Below are 17500 nucleotides of genomic sequence, written 5' to 3'. Positions count from 1 at the left end.
AGAAACATAATTATATTTTCGGATTAAAATTAATGTAAATTAACTTAATTCGTACTTATTTATCATTCATAATTATAAAATTTTCTTAAAATTAAAATTGTGTAATATTTATATACGGACATATATATATATATATATATATATATATATATATATATATATATATATATATCGTGTGTGTGTTTGTGTCTGTCTGTATATAAATATTACACACACACATATATACGAATAATTTAACCGGATGATGATTCGTCGAAATCAAAAACGTTCGAAATACAAACAGAATGTACATTTTTTTTAAATTCAGTACAAAATTGCGTATTAGAAATTAAAAAAAAAAACAATTAAATAAGAAAGTTATTTTCTTTTTTTTACTATTTTGGATAAATAAAATTGCTCCTTGATTAATATATATATATATATATATATATATATATATATATATATATATATATATATCAGTTTAGGGACGATTAATCGCAATCGAGAATCAGAAATATTGGGGAGGGGGTATGTAAATCGGTACTGAAACAATGTGAGCCTATTTTCCGATGCAACAAAACGATTCTTTTAATTGTTGTTTTTGATTTAGTTTAGTTTATCAAAATCTTCAACCACTCATGAAAAAATAAATATTTATTGATTTTAAATTACCAGTAAAATTAAAATCCAAAGCTCATCCCTCACAAATCTATTTTTACGTCTGAGGTAATATCTGCTCATTTAACATGTATTTTACGATAATCAAGGAAAATCGATGCATAAGTATTAAGAAATTTTAAAGAATCTGAATCTTAAATTGTATCGGAATCGGAAAAATATTGGAGTCGTCCCATCAGTAATATATATATATATATATATATATATATATATATATAATGTGTGTATTATACACAATATGATATAATACCTATAGATGATCACCTTGGTGAATATTTATAATTATTTTTGTTGTTTTAAGACAAAGAAATGTTGAAATAAAATCATCGTAAAGATATTAATAGCGTAGTTATTTTAGAAAACGAAATCCTTGTGGGAGAAAATTTTAAGAGACTTGTTTCAATTGTTTGCCTGTTACCGAAAATGAGCTCATCTCTTTTTCAAAGCAGGTTATAACAAGTGTCAGTGGTCATTTACTAGGCTTCACTGATATACATATATATATATATATATATATATATATATATATATATTCTGGTGTTTATTTTTTAAATGGTTTGTTTTGAAGCACTTTTAAAGCCTACAATTGCTCCATAGAATTTCTGAGGACTCCCCTCACCTACCACAGCTCCCCCAAACAGAAAACGACGTGGGTGCTTTATTGCCTCAACCAGGGGTGGGGTTGTTGTTAGAAAGAACTGTCTTAGGATCCATGTGTGAAGGATGGAGTTGAGGTGGTTGCGGGAGGTGGTTGAGAAATATCGCCATATTAATTAACTTTTGGACTCTAATCCCAACCCCAACCCTAAACTTCTTTTTCTGTTTGGGGAAAAGAAAGACTACTAGACTGCAATCGAAAACGCCACCTTTTTTTCTCAGCTTCCTATGGTTATAAATCAGAGAAAAAAAGGAATGAGAAGGAAGATTCACTTCACGCCCCTTCCACTTTCCTTTTTTCTTTAAAAGGGTCCTTATTTTGTCCCCATCGGGCAAGGAATGGGGAGGGAGGGGCATAAGGGTTGGCTATCTCTATTGTGTTGCGTTAATTGACTACGGCGCTGTGAGAGGGCACTACATAGCAGCTGACGACCAGATGACTGCATAGAATTATAAAAAAGAAAAGGCCAGCATGCATATATATATATATATATATATATATATATATATATCCTTATGTAAACACACGTAATATCCGAGTAATTATATATATATGTGTGTGTGTTTACATACAAAAATAATATTTGAGTATATATATATATATATATATATGAAAATATGCGCAGAAACACGTAACATGCGAATATATACGTGTGTGTAAATGTGCGTGTATATATATATATATATATATATATATATATATATATATAGTAAGTTATAAAATGTATAACTAGCTCTACCTACGTATTGAGCAGTTTTTAAGTAAATACTTCAAGTTTACGCATAAATTTATCCTTTCATATATTAATTTTATGTGAGTAAATTAAGTAGTTATATATAATATATATATATATATATATATATATATATATATATATATATATATATATATATATTGTAGGTAGGTAGGTACATTTTCAAATAATGTACTGGTATGTTATTTCTTTAAATCAGTAAACCAGGAGAGAGTTTTGAAATAAGGACAAAACGTTGATGAACATATAATATTGGTTTAGTCCTTTTAAATCACGTTTGACTATTACTGCCATTACTTTCATATGTACGTGTAAGAAATGTGTGTATCTATGTATATATAAATGTGTAGCATGTATATATACATATATATGTGTGTGTATATATCTTATTTATATTTTTAATTGATACACCACATGATGTTCTTATCTTATGTTTTGTTGTATTGACTTTACAAAAAATGTTATATATGTTCATGATAGCAGTTATAATATAAAGAACACAATCTACAAATGCATAAATGTGTTTTTCTAAAAAAAAAAATAAAATGAAATGCATAATTACTAAAGTAAATTTTTCGATTTGGATGTCATGCTTTAATATTACGAGAAGTTATTAAATGTTACGTAATAGTTGTTTTTTATAATGATTAAACATGTATATATATTACAATAATAATACCGTATTCCTGTTATTTGTTAGTTCACAATTTGATTAATACGTACAAAAGACACACATTTCACAAATTAATTTTCATACTGAAAATGAACTTTCACACAGTTTCATTCCAGCATGATTACTATATATAACTATACATTTAATAACGTCATTTAAGTTTCATATTAAAGAAAATATATTTTCACAATTAATCCCATGTTGTTTATTTATTTATTTATTTTTTTTTGTTACAATAGAATTGCTTAAATTTTTTGATTTTGGGACATTATTTCAAGTTGATTTATTTATTTTAATGTATATACATTTTTATATATTATTAGCATACACAAATTGCATTTCAAAACGACAATACGTTTATTTATTTAAACTGTGAATGTCGTTTTCCCTTTAAGCTATAAAATATATTGTTCATTTAATTTTTCCAGCTGAAAATGGATATGCTCTCATGCTTCCAAATATTCAATGTTGTTCACCTTTAGCAAAATCGTAAGAAGTTAGAATACTCTGTGAATTTTAAACAGTATGTGACGAAACTTTCAGCCCATTAATAAGCTAATAAGTAAAATATTTAATAATAAAAAAATACTTAAAAATAAATAATGTTGGTACCCATACTTCATTTTATACATATTTTCTCTTTATGCTTAACATTCAATATATATATATTGCATTTATATTTTTAAATATTTTTATAAGGTAATATATATTATGCACATATATATTCAGCATTTACTTTCACAGCAATATAGTTTAGTATCAGTAGTAATATGAATATATTTCTACGTAAGTTGTTGAAGCAAGCTGCACAGTTATCCTGCTATGTATGCTTTATTCCCGCATGCATTTCGCCTGATGAATTCCTACAGGAATGAAATATAGACGTTTCTGTATGCTTAATTAGTATACATATATCTTGATACTACAATATACATATAAAGATATATATATATATACTAACATGGGTGCACGGCGTTGCCCGGGTGTTTGGAGGTGTGTTTTCAGCAAAAATAAAAAAAAGAAGTGTTAGTAGGAAGGCAGGCTCGAACCCGTTCCACGAAGGAGGAAAAGAACGGGAAAAAAAAACGTGACGACCACGACCAAACCGGAAGTGACATAGGTTTAAATTAAGGTTAGACAATCGAAAAGAGGGGATGACTTAAATTTCTTCTTTCTTCTTTGTTTCTTTTCTATTGGGTTTAACTTATACCATTTTTAATTTATCTATTCAACTAACAACTTTACGTTTGTATTTGTGTCCTTAAGAAAGTTTATCTGTGGTAACTTGTTTCAATTCTTGGACTTATTATTCTCGTACGTTTGGTTTTAAATTTTATTTATATCAGTCATTTACTTATTCACGGTTTTTAGACTTTTAGCTTTTAGACTTTATTTGACTCAGTAGCACTTTACTACGCCGTATCAGTTTACCACTTTCAAATTAGATTTTAATGTCTGCGTTTATACGATGTCTTTTTATGTAATTTTCTTTGATATATCTTTTATTTAAAAACATTTTAAAACAGAAATTTGTTACGAGTTTTCAAATTAATTCTAGTAAATATTAATTAATGTTATTGATTTTCTACTTCTCATTAGAAAACTTTTTTCTTTCAAGATCAAGTCAGTTTTGTAATATGTCTTGCTTGAATACGTGTTGATCTCATAAACTTGGAAAGTATTAAGTTTCATTCATTTTTCAGAATCTTAATATTTATTCCATACGCACACGCATGTATATATATATATATATATATATATATATATATATATATATATATATAAAACGTCCAATAATTATTTTCTTACCTGGTCGGTACTGTTATCCGTATGATCCTGGCTCTCAGTTCCCGACTTGGGGGTCGTCGACCCCCCATCACGTTCGTCAATTACGAGGTCGATTGGCATTTTACCTTTTAAACAACTGATGTAGCGTTGGCAGAAGTTGTCGCATAATTCGTGAACCTATGGGAGTAGAAAATGTGTATACATTAAAATACATCAGCACCATGCCTGTTATGACATATGGCATCTAAACATGGGCACTGAAGAATGCAGCAAAAGAAAGCTAAAAGTGGCACAACGTAAAATGAGACGCATTAAGCTCAGTATCAATTTATGCGGAAGATAAAAGAAACACCTGGACCAGACAGAAAATTGGAATAAGCGACATCATCATCATACGCACGGCTAAACATAGTTAGCTCCCCTTTCGAGGGGCACAAATAAAATATAGACCTCTAGAGCAATAGAATGCACGCCAAAAGAAAAAATAGAAAAGACGAAACGAAAGGCCAAAAACCCGGTGTGGTGACCTTTATAGCCAACTGCAGTGGAAGGAAGCCGGAAAGGGCTCTGTCTTCCAGGGGTTATTAAAAACTCTGATGATGATGATGATGCTGATAGTATTAGCAGTAAACGGTATTCAAGTATAAAGGTTAATTAAATGGTATCCTGTCAATTAAATAATGAAGAATATTATGTGAAAATTGTAATGATAAATGGGGAGAGCTAAATATAATTGAGGATGTTTATTTAAAGACGACTATAATGTAGTCTGCAAGGTTGCTATCATATGGTAATTTACACCAAGAATAAAAAGCTTCTAGTAGAAAAAATTATTATTTATGAAAATTCATGATAACTATTCGTTACCATTGGATTTAAAAGAGAATATGTTATAACCTTCAGTGAAGGAGCCCATTAATAACGTGTTTATCAAATGGGGAGTTTTCGGAAAATAAAAATGGTCATTTTGTTTAGTAATGATTCACTACTTTTCCAATCTAAAAGTCAGTCTAAGAATAGGGTTATGAAATGAAGAGATTATCGATTGAATCATGAAGTGTTATGAGAGGATTATAAATGATAAATCGAACGAATTAAGTTTGATTATGAGGACGGTTTATAACAAGTAGCTTCTACATTAGATTGGAAGACGACCATGTTGCATGTTATTTAATTATTGGAATTCTTTTTGAGATGAGTAAATTGTATATTTTATTTCTTTATTTTTATTTCTTTATTGATTTTTATTTATTTAAGATTCAGCATTCCTATCCAGTCGCGGTTAACAATCTGACGAAGGTCAGGGGAATATTTGGCCGAAACGTCGTGAAAGAACTATGAAGGTGAGGAAAATAGTCCGCAAATAAATAAATAAAATAGACCATGTTGTAGTCTGCATGAACAAATAATAGCATGAAATTATGTTTATATGTGTGTGGTTTGAATAAAATCTTAATAAAAACATGTCACTGACTATAAAATGAAGTATCAACAATCATAGCTTTCTCTAAGCTAAATCAAAATATTGTATTTGAGGGTTTTTTTTTGTTTTGTTTTTTTCAGTGAAGCAAGTTTGTATAACCTGCCCTGATTTTTACATAGATCGGATATTTTGAACCTTATATAAGCATTAAATATTATTTTTATTTTTTGGTGTCCTTAGATATGAAGCTCCATAATTTGTGTATTCGTTTAAACCAAAGCAGGCCAGAGGATTAGATGACCAATACGTGGTGGAAAAACAACAACTATGGAAAGCAATAATTACTGTGGATACAGTTACAAGACAACATTCCTATCCCGTCGTGGTTAATCACCTGAAGAAGTTCAGGGGATAAGTTGGTTGAAACGTGATGAATCAACAACTATGAAAATTAGGATAACAGTCCGCGAAAAACAAAAAAAAAAACGAATACACAAACTATGAAGCCTCATCTCAAAGGATTCCAAAAAAATGAAAATAAAATAATATATAATACCATTCGGCACGGACCCGACAATGGAAGACCAGATAAGAGAAAATTGGATTTATAAGGCCATAAACTCCAGCCCTTATGGACCTTACTAGGTCCGTGGCAGAGTGGATAGAGGCATTGAGTCTCTACGGTTCCAGGTGAGCATTGCCTAGATATAGTAGTTTCAATCCTACCCAAAGCATGCCAAAGGATTAGTTGGCTAAAACGTGGTGAGACAACAACTATGGAATGCAATAATTATTGGGGGTACGGTTAAAAGACTCAGCATTCCTATCCCGTCGTAGTAAAACACTTGAAGAAGACCAGATGATGAATTGGTTGAAGCGTGGTGAAACAACAACTATGAAAATGAGGATAAGAGTCCACAAAGAAGAAAAAAAACGAATGCACCTATTGTATTATTGCGAAAATTTTAAATGTTATTTTACTAAATATTTTGGAATTTATTTCAAGTTCCGTAATTTTAAGATGCGGATTGATAACTTGTATTATTTAGATAAGGAAGAGAGATCAATCAAGTTGTAAAAAAGAGAGAATGCGATACTACAGTAATAGCAAATATATAAATAAAGGACTTTGGCGTTCAAGCAGCAAAGAGTGAGTGAAGGTGAGAGTAGTAGGCAAAAACTGAGTAGGAAATAAATGACTTAATGATTTAATTTTAAAGTACGCCTAAGTAGAAGAATGAAAAAGCTTTATTACGCAATCAAATTTAGTTCCTTCCATTAATCATTTTCAATCTTATATTTTTTGTTTTTCAATTAACATCCGTCAGTTGATTACATAAATAAATAGATAAGATATACTTACTTTTTCTAATTCCAGCAAATGAAAGCGAAGTACTTGGATTGCTTGGATCATCTAAAAGATATTGAAAATTATATTTTTTTCGGTTCAAATTATTTTAAATAATTCAAGAGTTATTTGCACTCAGCATATTTATTTAATAAACTCTATTTTCACAAGGAAATCTTTGCTCTCTCTCTCTCTATGCATATTTTTGTTTTGTCTTTTTTACTTTTCATCGCTCTGCTCGCATTCTACAAAAAGGTACGATAAAACTGTGATGAGCTTCCTTTTTACTGTACCATTTTAAATAAATGTATATGCAGTTAAAAAAAACAAAAATAGCAATGCTGCAAAATGTTTAAAATACTTCATTTTCGGCAAGTTCCTAAAACTGGTCTCGTCTCTTCAGAAGCAGTTATAAAATTTATTTGGGTATTTGCAGAAGGCCCGATGTGTTGAAAGTTATAACTGGACTATTTTATATTTCTGATATTATCGTAGCCAATATATTTCTAATATGAAATAGCAATAAAGAGCTTTAGAAATTGCTTATGATAAAAAATTGATTTTTTCAGAAGCAATAAAAATGAACACAAGCATATTAAGGTTGAATGAAAAATCTCGGTTGATCTACAGAATAATCAGTTCTAAAAATAATTTGGCTTTAAAACAATTGTAAAACTTTTGTATGAAATTCATTTAAATGAGCTACAAATGTATATAACTGTTTATATCAATGAGGATCAAACATTCCTTAATGAATTTATGTTAATATTGTTAACTATCTTTTAAAAAAAGTTTTTAACAAAGTATAATACATTAGAAGTGTATACTTTGCTTAAAAATATGTGTGTAGCGTGTTAAATGTGTTTATATATACATACATATATATTTTTTTAAAAGCATTGATGATGTAGTTTGGTAAGAAATACCATTAAATGAGGGAGAAGCTAAGCATAATAATGACAATATTGAAAAGTTAATTTTTGTTTCAACATTGTTATTTGTTCTATTTCTTTGTTTCGTATCGAAAGTATGTTCTCATCAAGCTGCAATATCACCTTAAAAATTCAACCTCTCTTGTTAAGAACTAAACAGTATACAGCGAGGGCTAAGGATAAGTGGAGTGATTTTGGGAAAGTACTGGTGCACTCACATATACTTCGGTATAGTCGGTAATGAAAAAGGAGCCTTCAGATAACCCACGATTCTGGTTAACCGATTTAACCTCGTTAATATTATTTGATTTCTTTTGTTTATATGCTCATTGTTATGTCAAGTCAGCTAACGTTATACTGTTACGCTAATTTTGACATCTCGGAATGAATTTTTTTAATGTCTTTCTTGGAACTTTACTGATTCAGTCTATTGGTGTTTGGCTGACCTCAAATGCACGTACTTAGTTACGTTTGGAAATTCTCATTTTGTTTCCAACATTTTCGTTCATTTGTTTTGTCACCTAAAGAGGATTCACAAAAGAAGTGAATACGTTCGTGATAAACATAGAACATAGAATATTATTGTTTATTTTTATATTTGGCCAAAAAATCGAGCATTAGAAAAATAATTAAAATAAAAAGTATAAGCAAGTGTATTAATAGTATTATGTTAAACGCTATTTGATTAAATAAATATATATACTTACCAAACTGTCCAATTCGTGGTTTGCTGAGAATAAGGGTTTTTCCGCTCTAGCCTGAAAATGATAAAAACACCAAAATTTATATATATATATATATATATATATATATATATATATATATATATATGTGTGTGTGTGTGTGTGTATCTTGCAATTTATTGTATTTAGGGCAGCATTTACATATAAGTAAATAATACAAAGTTTTCATTTAGATAGCTTGATAGTACAATACTAGAGTTATAAATATATTTCGTAAAAACAACACTGTACAAAGAACAGAAACTCATATGGTTGCTCATTTTCAAAATGCTAGGCTTTTAATGGTAAACACTTGGTGCAAGTGTTTCGGCAAGTCGTCATACAAGTCATGAATTAAAACTTTTTACAACTGGGCAATCTCACCAGCGCATAGAAAAAAACAATTTTCCAAAGTTTTTACACCATATGAAAAGGACTCTGTTATTAACATTGCAGGTATTCACATTTTTATCTACAACATATATTCATGCGTCATGCAAATATTATCAACATTTTATAGTGAAGTGCACTTGCATTTTGCATTCTATTAAAGCCTGTGTGAGTAGTGACTTTTCCATTGTTTTTGACCATGCTTCCTTTATAACTTCTGACGCTTACGGACTCTGGTGTCAGGTTCGCAGCAGTTTTTTTAAGAATTACATTTCAAGCAACATACGTTATTTTTCATTACTCACAATATTATTGTTTAATTAATCTTTACAAAGACACATGTTTTATTGTTTGCAGATTTAAAACCAAGTAATTTTAATCATGAACCTATGTTTACAGCATCGCATAAATGTGTTTACATTTTGAAATGATAGTCATGAAGTGAAATGTGTGTTTAGCGTCAGTTTTTATAATTAAATTTCAAACTGTCAACATTATTATCTATTATTCAAATTTCAATATTATTATTTAACAACATATATGTTTTATTATTTTTAAACATCATTTTATGCATATGCGTTTCACACATGTTGTACGTTTTACACATGATAGTAATGATATTCAGCCCCGATACCATGACTAAACCACGAGGCATCACCCGATGAAGGATCTTTTGGAAGCAATGCTGCTGGGCAAGCAACTTTTATGGTTATTAGGCATGTCTAACAGTGTGGTTGCAAGATTTCTTTTGCCAATCAACTATTCTGTGATTTAAGTTATCCATCCATGTGCGCGCAACATAACTGCATCAACACCACAGTTTCGTTCTTAGGATGTGCTCCAAGCTAGTCAAATTCAATTGCAAATCAATCTGATCAGGGATCTGTCATTGAGCTGCAGTCGGACTAAAGGGTATTGGGTGAAGATCTAGCATTTACTGCTATGCAACCTGAGGATCCTGACACGGCTATGATACAAATTAGCCCGGATGTGAGCCAAGAAAATTTAGCCCATACTGCCTTAATCATTGTGGTTGTTCATACATCCTAGGTAAATATAAGTATCATGAACAGCCAGAATATTGTTATCTCGTACCATATCTTTGTGATAATGCCGTATATAAGCCAAGTCTGTCTCAGAAATCTCTATAGTTTGAGGTAAGGGCTAACTTAAACTTTATTCATTATACCGTGCTTAGTCTCGCATCGCACCAAACAATATTTTCACTGAGAAACGAAATGCCGGCCAGAATAGTTTGGGGATTATAGCAGAGAACAACGTTAAGTTGACTATTTATTATTACTCTGTTTCGTGTGCTTAGTTAGCATTTGCTAACTAAACATTTATAACTTACCATTTATAACATTAATGTTTTATCCATCTTTTTCATTTGTCAATTTAGTTTCATTTATATTAATTAGTAGAATGTTTCATAGCAATCCCAATGACCCTACCGTCGGCTAAAATACACTATGCCAGTAGGAGGAAAGCCGTTTCTAGACATCTGTAACCGTGTTGCTTTATCAGATATTACTATGGCTTCACAATAGATGAGCAAGCATCTCCTTGCCTTGGTTCGTTCAACCGTCGGTTCAGTTTTATGACAGAGACGGTGTTAAACAATGATAGTCTTTCTGCTATCTTCTCGGCTGCAACTTTTGGTATTAAAAGATTGTGAAAATAAGCAGCAAGTCAGACTCTGAATTCAGAAAGAATTCTCCACTCTAAAGAAAATGTCAAGGTAGATTTTTTTTTTCTTTAAGTCATCATGATAATAATTTATATGAAAATTAAGTTACATACGTAATTATATGAGTCTATGTGAATAGTAATAGTGATACTGGCGAAGCATACATTTTTCGGTCAATTTTGACACGAGTCACAGACTAGTACATATACGAGGTATTTCAATACGTTTCCAGACTTTTTCGTATGGGCGGTTTTATTGAATGTACACACGTGAATTTTTGTCCCCCTCGAATTAATCTCTTCCGGCTGCAATGCACTTGTGCCGTTCCAAAAACTTCTAAAAGGCCCCATGAAAGTCCTCTTATGTGAGCGTGCCAATGACCCTCGACACAGCCTCTTTAATCTCCTCAATTGTTTGTCTAACGACAGCTTCTAAGGTTTTCCCTTCCTTGAGCTTAGGGAAGAACCAAAAGTCACAGGGAGCAATGTCTGAACTATAAGAAGGGTGAGGAATTGTCTTGATGCCCATGACAACGTCTTTCTTTCTGATCTTCTTTGAACACCCTTCAGAAAATGTTCGCGCAAATCTTCCACATCTCACGAATAATTGTATGTGCAGTTTCCACACTGACAGAAAAACGATGCACTCATTATCTCTAGAGACACACAACGATACTTAGCCATAAAATTCTTTATTTGGCGAATCAACTCTGGTGTTTTGACTTCCTTAATTCCTCCGTACTCTCATTATCCTTCAGAGACTCCTTGCGTTCATTGAATTTCTCATGCCACTCAAAAATTGATGATCGATTAATGCAAGATGGGCCAAAAGCAGTATTAAGAACTCCATGTGCTTTCTATGGCATTTCTTCAAGCATAAAACAGAATTTTATTGCATATCTTTCTTTTAAAGTGTCTTCACGTCCAGATTGCGTTTTTAAAAATCACCAACTCTGACGATCAAACTTTAGTAGGGTTTGTTCCACTCCCTGCTGTAGCAGTTCATTTGAATCTGAAATCATAAAAACTGGTTAGTCCTCTCATAGGATGTATAACAATAACATACTGAATTTTCACGAGTCTATGATAATTTTAAATGCCTGTACAAAAGAAAAAAATGCCTGGAAACTTATTGAAGGCACCTCGTATATAGATACTTACTAATACTTGCTTTGAAAAGACTGCAATGTCTTCATTAAATGATTCGGACGAACAGACGTCCCCACCGGCAACTCCGGGCTCCCTGGGCGTGCAAGTGGCCAATTCGCATTTTTCAAAGATAAGGGCAAGCAAAGGAAACAGTGGGTGCCTGGAAAAAAAGAGATACACTTATTGTGTTAGAATTTTGAATCAATAGAATATATGTATTTTTGTGAATATGTATATTAAATTAGAAGAATGCTCTTTCCAAGAAGATCCCCGAACATTGAACACAGGAGATGTTCTAAAATTAAGACCTATTTTTTAATCTAAAACAAAAATGTTGAACTACGACGACGAAAGTGGTATCATTAAAATAAGCGAAGTTTTGTACTCAATAATTTATATTTTTTACATAGTTAACAGCATTTTGATACACTTTTGCTAGCCTCATATTATGCCAAGGCCATAAAAGTCTGAAGCACAGTCATATTTCTGTCACCTCTCAAATCCTGAATGCATCTAACTGAACTGACATCATCATGATGAATAATTGTAATTTTTTCCGTTCCTTATATTACGGCCGATACTGTATACACATATAAAATACATATATATATACACACACACATATATATATATACACGCATATATATATACACACACACATATATATATACACACACACAAATATATACACACACACATATGTATATACACATATATATATACACACACACACATATATATACATACACACATATATATACACACACACACATATATATACATATATATACACACACATATATATACACACGCACACACATATATATATACACACATATATATATTAATATATATTTATACATACACACAAGCTGTATATACACGGTGTTGCCCGGTCGAAACATGTTGCTAGGCGGAAAGTTTAATCACATACTATTTAAGATACACCGCATATCCTAACTTGTTACAAAAATTACATGTTGAATTAAGGCAGGTATACAACACATGTCCATGTAAATCAAAGTCAAAGTAACTCTCATAGTTAAGAGATATAGCGTTCATTGTTGACATGAATAAGCTTACTCTCCGTTTAAACTCATTTGTTATCACTTGTATTAATGATTGAAAATAAATTAAATATAGTTTTTTTTTTAAATAAATAAAATTTATATAATATTTCTTAATAGAAGAATTAAAACAATTCTATTGCAACAAATAATAACATCGAGGTAATTATTAAAATAGATTTTCTTTCATGTAAAAAAATTACTCATTGAATGTAAATTTCCATTGAATTAATACTATATATAGAACTCATGGTAGATTAAAGTGTATATAAGTCAGTTTTCAGTATGAAAATTAATTTGTGAAACAGTGCACATTTTTCGCATATTAATTAAATTGCGAACAAATACACAGACAGGAATACAACTGTTATATATATATATATATATATATATATACATATATATATATATATACATACATATATATATATATATACGTATGTATGTATTTATATATATATATACGTATGTATGTATTTATATATATATATATACGTATGTATGTATTTATATATATATATATACGTATGTATGTATTTATATATATATATATATACGTATGTATGTATTTATATATATATATATATATACGTATGTATGTATTTATATATATATATACGTATGTATGTATTTATATATATATATATATATATACGTATGTATGTATTTATATATATATATATACGTATGTATGTATTTATATATATATATATACGTATGTATGTATTTATATATATATATATATATATACGTATGTATGTATTTATATATGTGGGTGTGTATGAAACCTGTTAGAATGTGCGTTTTATTTTTGTTGTCTTACCTGTTCACACTGTTTCGTAGTGGCAGCTCCAAAACGGAGCAAACGAGTGTAATGAAAACGGAAGACGAATGTTAAGAATAAAAACGTGTTCGTTTTACATTTTTTTAGCTTAAAAATGCCAATAACAATTATTATTGAAGTGTTGAAAAACTTGAAAAAAAAAAAACAACCTTTACTGGGATATTCTTTGGGTAACTTCATTTTTATTTTGCAAAAGGTAAATTCGTTTATTTGCGTTTTAGTTTGCTTCATATATTTCATGAACCAAAGAAGTATTGCTCTTAATGACAACACAGAAAATCTCGAAGGAAACTTTTAATGGTGTCGTCAGACGTTGAGAAAATTTTAAGCTTTACTGAAACTTATCTGAATGCACTAACTACTAACATATCGATTTCTTTACTTGGAAGCGAACATTAACTGATACACACACATGTATACATATTTATGAATGATTATATATATCTGAATATATGAATATATGGATACATAATTATATATGTATATCTGAATCTCTCTGTGTATGAATAAATATATGGAATAAATATATGCTTATAGCAAATAAACAAAACAGAAAACAGAGTTTTGGTTAGCTTACTTACTATTAGTTGTACTTATTTATTGAGAACTGTTGAAGTAAATATTGAAATATATAATAGAGAGTAGTTTTTGAAAATATATACATGGCAATTAAGCTACACCGAATATTATGCATTTCCGTCAGGCTATTTCATGGAATCAGTGTTTTTTTGGAGGGGGTTTTCACTGAAGAATAACCACTATTTACATTTAAATAGTAGATATTTCCTACATTGGCTCCTTAAAAAACACAGAAAGTTATTAGAGTTAAAAATACATCGCGATAAAACAAATAAAACCCAGAAAGAATCAAATCAAATTACGATCAATTCTAGTTATGTAACTTTTTTAATCATTACCTAATTAATATTGGTCGCCATCTTTCTCATGAAAAAAAGCTACCTAAATTACGACAACCCTACCTAGTAAATTCTACGAGATTTATTTTTGTTATAGGTTACAAAAATTAATATAAAATAACTTAGTTAATTTTTAAATAATAATTATAATAAAATGTATATATTTCATGTGATTTGGTAACAATGCTTACTTTATAAACAATGTCCTGCTTAAGTATAGACATGTATATATATATATATATATATATATATATATATATATATATATATGTGTGAGAGAGAGAGAGAGAGAGAGAGAGCGAGAGAGATGATTAAAACATATTCAAGTCCCAAATAAATGTTATATACGTGTTTATATTGATTTCTCTGTTTATTTCTCAGTAAATAATACACTTTCCTTGATTCGATGAATTTTAATTCCGACTTACGCCCAATTTATCTTAAACCTCATATTTTACCAGTACCTAAAATCAAAATAATGTTATGATTTTTTATTAAATTGGAATTCTAGACATAAGATTTAGTATGGTTGTTTTGCTTCTAATCTTTGTAAGAAGACATAGAAGTGGTGTGAGTCTGTTTTGTTTGGAAAATTATATTTACACGCCATGCGACTGGTATTCTTCTAGATATTGTTTACATACTAGATGCTGAAATCCCAGGTAATTATTTTTACATTTGTGGCTAAAACAATTAAATATAACCCTGTTCAATCCGGCTTCTCATAATGAAGTCAGAATAGAAATCTGCAAAGTATTCTTTAGGATGAGACAGTTAATTATTTCCACATTTGCGCTAAAATAAATGACCCGGTCTAATTGGTTGTAGCCTTTAATAACGTCGAGATTAACTCGTGTAACCCCATATAATCAATATACAGGGAAAGGAGGTTGTTCCTACCAAATGTCAAGTTTGTATTTCTAGCCGTTTGGTTGTCTATTGCCTTTAAACAAACAAACTGACATTTATCAGTATTTTCCAGTATTGACTTATATTATTCATATTGAGTATTTCATGTTCATTCGTACCTTATCTTTTCTCTCACTCATTGAATTATTTATGATTGATAATAAATCTGATGTCGCTAAGTTAAAAATGTATCTGACTTTATTTAACACTTAATAAAAAAAAAAGCTAAGAAATACCAAGAATTGCTGAGATGCGTGTTTAAGTTTTGGATGGATACGATCACCTCTACACAGTCCTGCAGTAATCAGCTCCTGCACACGTCTAATACAACCCAGGCTTGGCTGCTCAACAATGTTTCTCACTACTGATCAGTGGACTTGTTGCCGCCCTTTACAGGCGACTGACATCCTTGACTATTTCCTTGAAGCCAAGACCAACAAGCACGTCCACAACACAGTCGACTTTAAATACTGCCATAGTGGAAGCGTTCACCGTTAGAGATAAGGACATTATCGCTAAAGGGTGTGACTCACTGCCCGTTACCCTTGAGATAGTCGTCTCTATTGAGGATGGTTACAATAGAAAGTTATCTATTATGAAACTAACTGTTGCTAAGTAAACTATCAGGTCTTTTCACATACAAAGTTCGTTTTTTATTGTTCGTTTCGTTGTTTCTGTTCGTCAAAAATCAGATTTTGTTGCAACATCCTGTACTTTAATTTCCTCTTAAGATCACTTTAGCTTAGGTCTTTTTTTTATTAAACGCAGCGTTCTTTACTTCCTCTCATGTTAAAAAGACTTTCTATTTAGAAATGCATTATTAACACAGGGAAACAAAGATTTCACGCTGACATAGCGTGTTAAATGTAATTTTCAGTGTTAAATTTCTTGATTTAATGAATTTCTACATTTCCACAGAAAATACGTCTTTTAACAGCTAATTAGCTAATAGCTCCGGCATCTTGCTGCTTACATAACCTGTTCGAAGATGCCAGCACGAAGTTGTTAGATATTCTCTAATAAACTGCATAAGTGCCTCAACGTCATATAACAGATTTTTAATCAATATTCGAATTATAATTCTAGGTATAAGGTTTAGAATCATTATATGTTCATTTCAATCTTCGTAAAGAGAACATAAAAATAGTAGAAATCGATTGTGTCCCAGGAATAAATTTAACTCGTTGTCAGAGTCATATTTTTCTGAATAACTAGACGCTAAGCAAATTCATATTTGAACTATGTTATCATCTGTCAAATATATTTAAAAGAAATGAAACTATCCAATCTGATGGATGAAGGAAAAGTAAAGATAGCTGACTTTACCCATTTTAAAATTAATTCTTCCAAAATCGAATTCTATTGTTTCGACGATTAAAAACAGTATAGGTTTTAATAAATACATTTAAAAACTGACATTCGTTTTATTGATTCAAAGAATATTTAATTGACAATTATTTTTCGGCAAGAAGACAGATATTTTAAAAGTTTTTTTTTCTAGAATTACATTGTAACATTTTAAATAACTACATAAAATAGAAATATCATAAAAGAGCTTTGTTTCTAAATAGTGTTGA

At 30.1% G+C, this 17500-nt stretch overlaps 1 protein-coding gene across 2 annotated transcripts in view; it reads right to left on the bottom strand.

Moving 5' to 3' along the window:
* Positions 1–17500, bottom strand: part of LOC145265348 (homeobox protein Meis1-like) — a 100999-nt gene that overhangs the window by 35180 nt on the left and 48319 nt on the right. For both annotated transcript variants that reach the window (XM_080121113.1, XM_080121114.1), the window contains exons 3-6: positions 12199–12346; positions 8944–8994; positions 7320–7370; positions 4555–4710 (exon numbers count right to left, since the gene is read on the bottom strand). In XM_080121113.1, coding sequence (XP_079977239.1) covers positions 4555–4710; positions 7320–7370; positions 8944–8994; positions 12199–12346 — 406 coding nt within the window. The remainder of the gene's footprint in view (positions 1–4554; positions 4711–7319; positions 7371–8943; positions 8995–12198; positions 12347–17500) is intronic.

This window comes from Euprymna scolopes, chromosome 40 (assembly GCF_053919585.1).
Source record: "Euprymna scolopes isolate OS-2025 chromosome 40, ASM5391958v1, whole genome shotgun sequence".
In the NCBI taxonomy this organism is placed as follows: domain Eukaryota; kingdom Metazoa; phylum Mollusca; class Cephalopoda; order Sepiida; family Sepiolidae; genus Euprymna; species Euprymna scolopes.
This window is presented reverse-complemented; position numbering and strand designations above follow the sequence as displayed.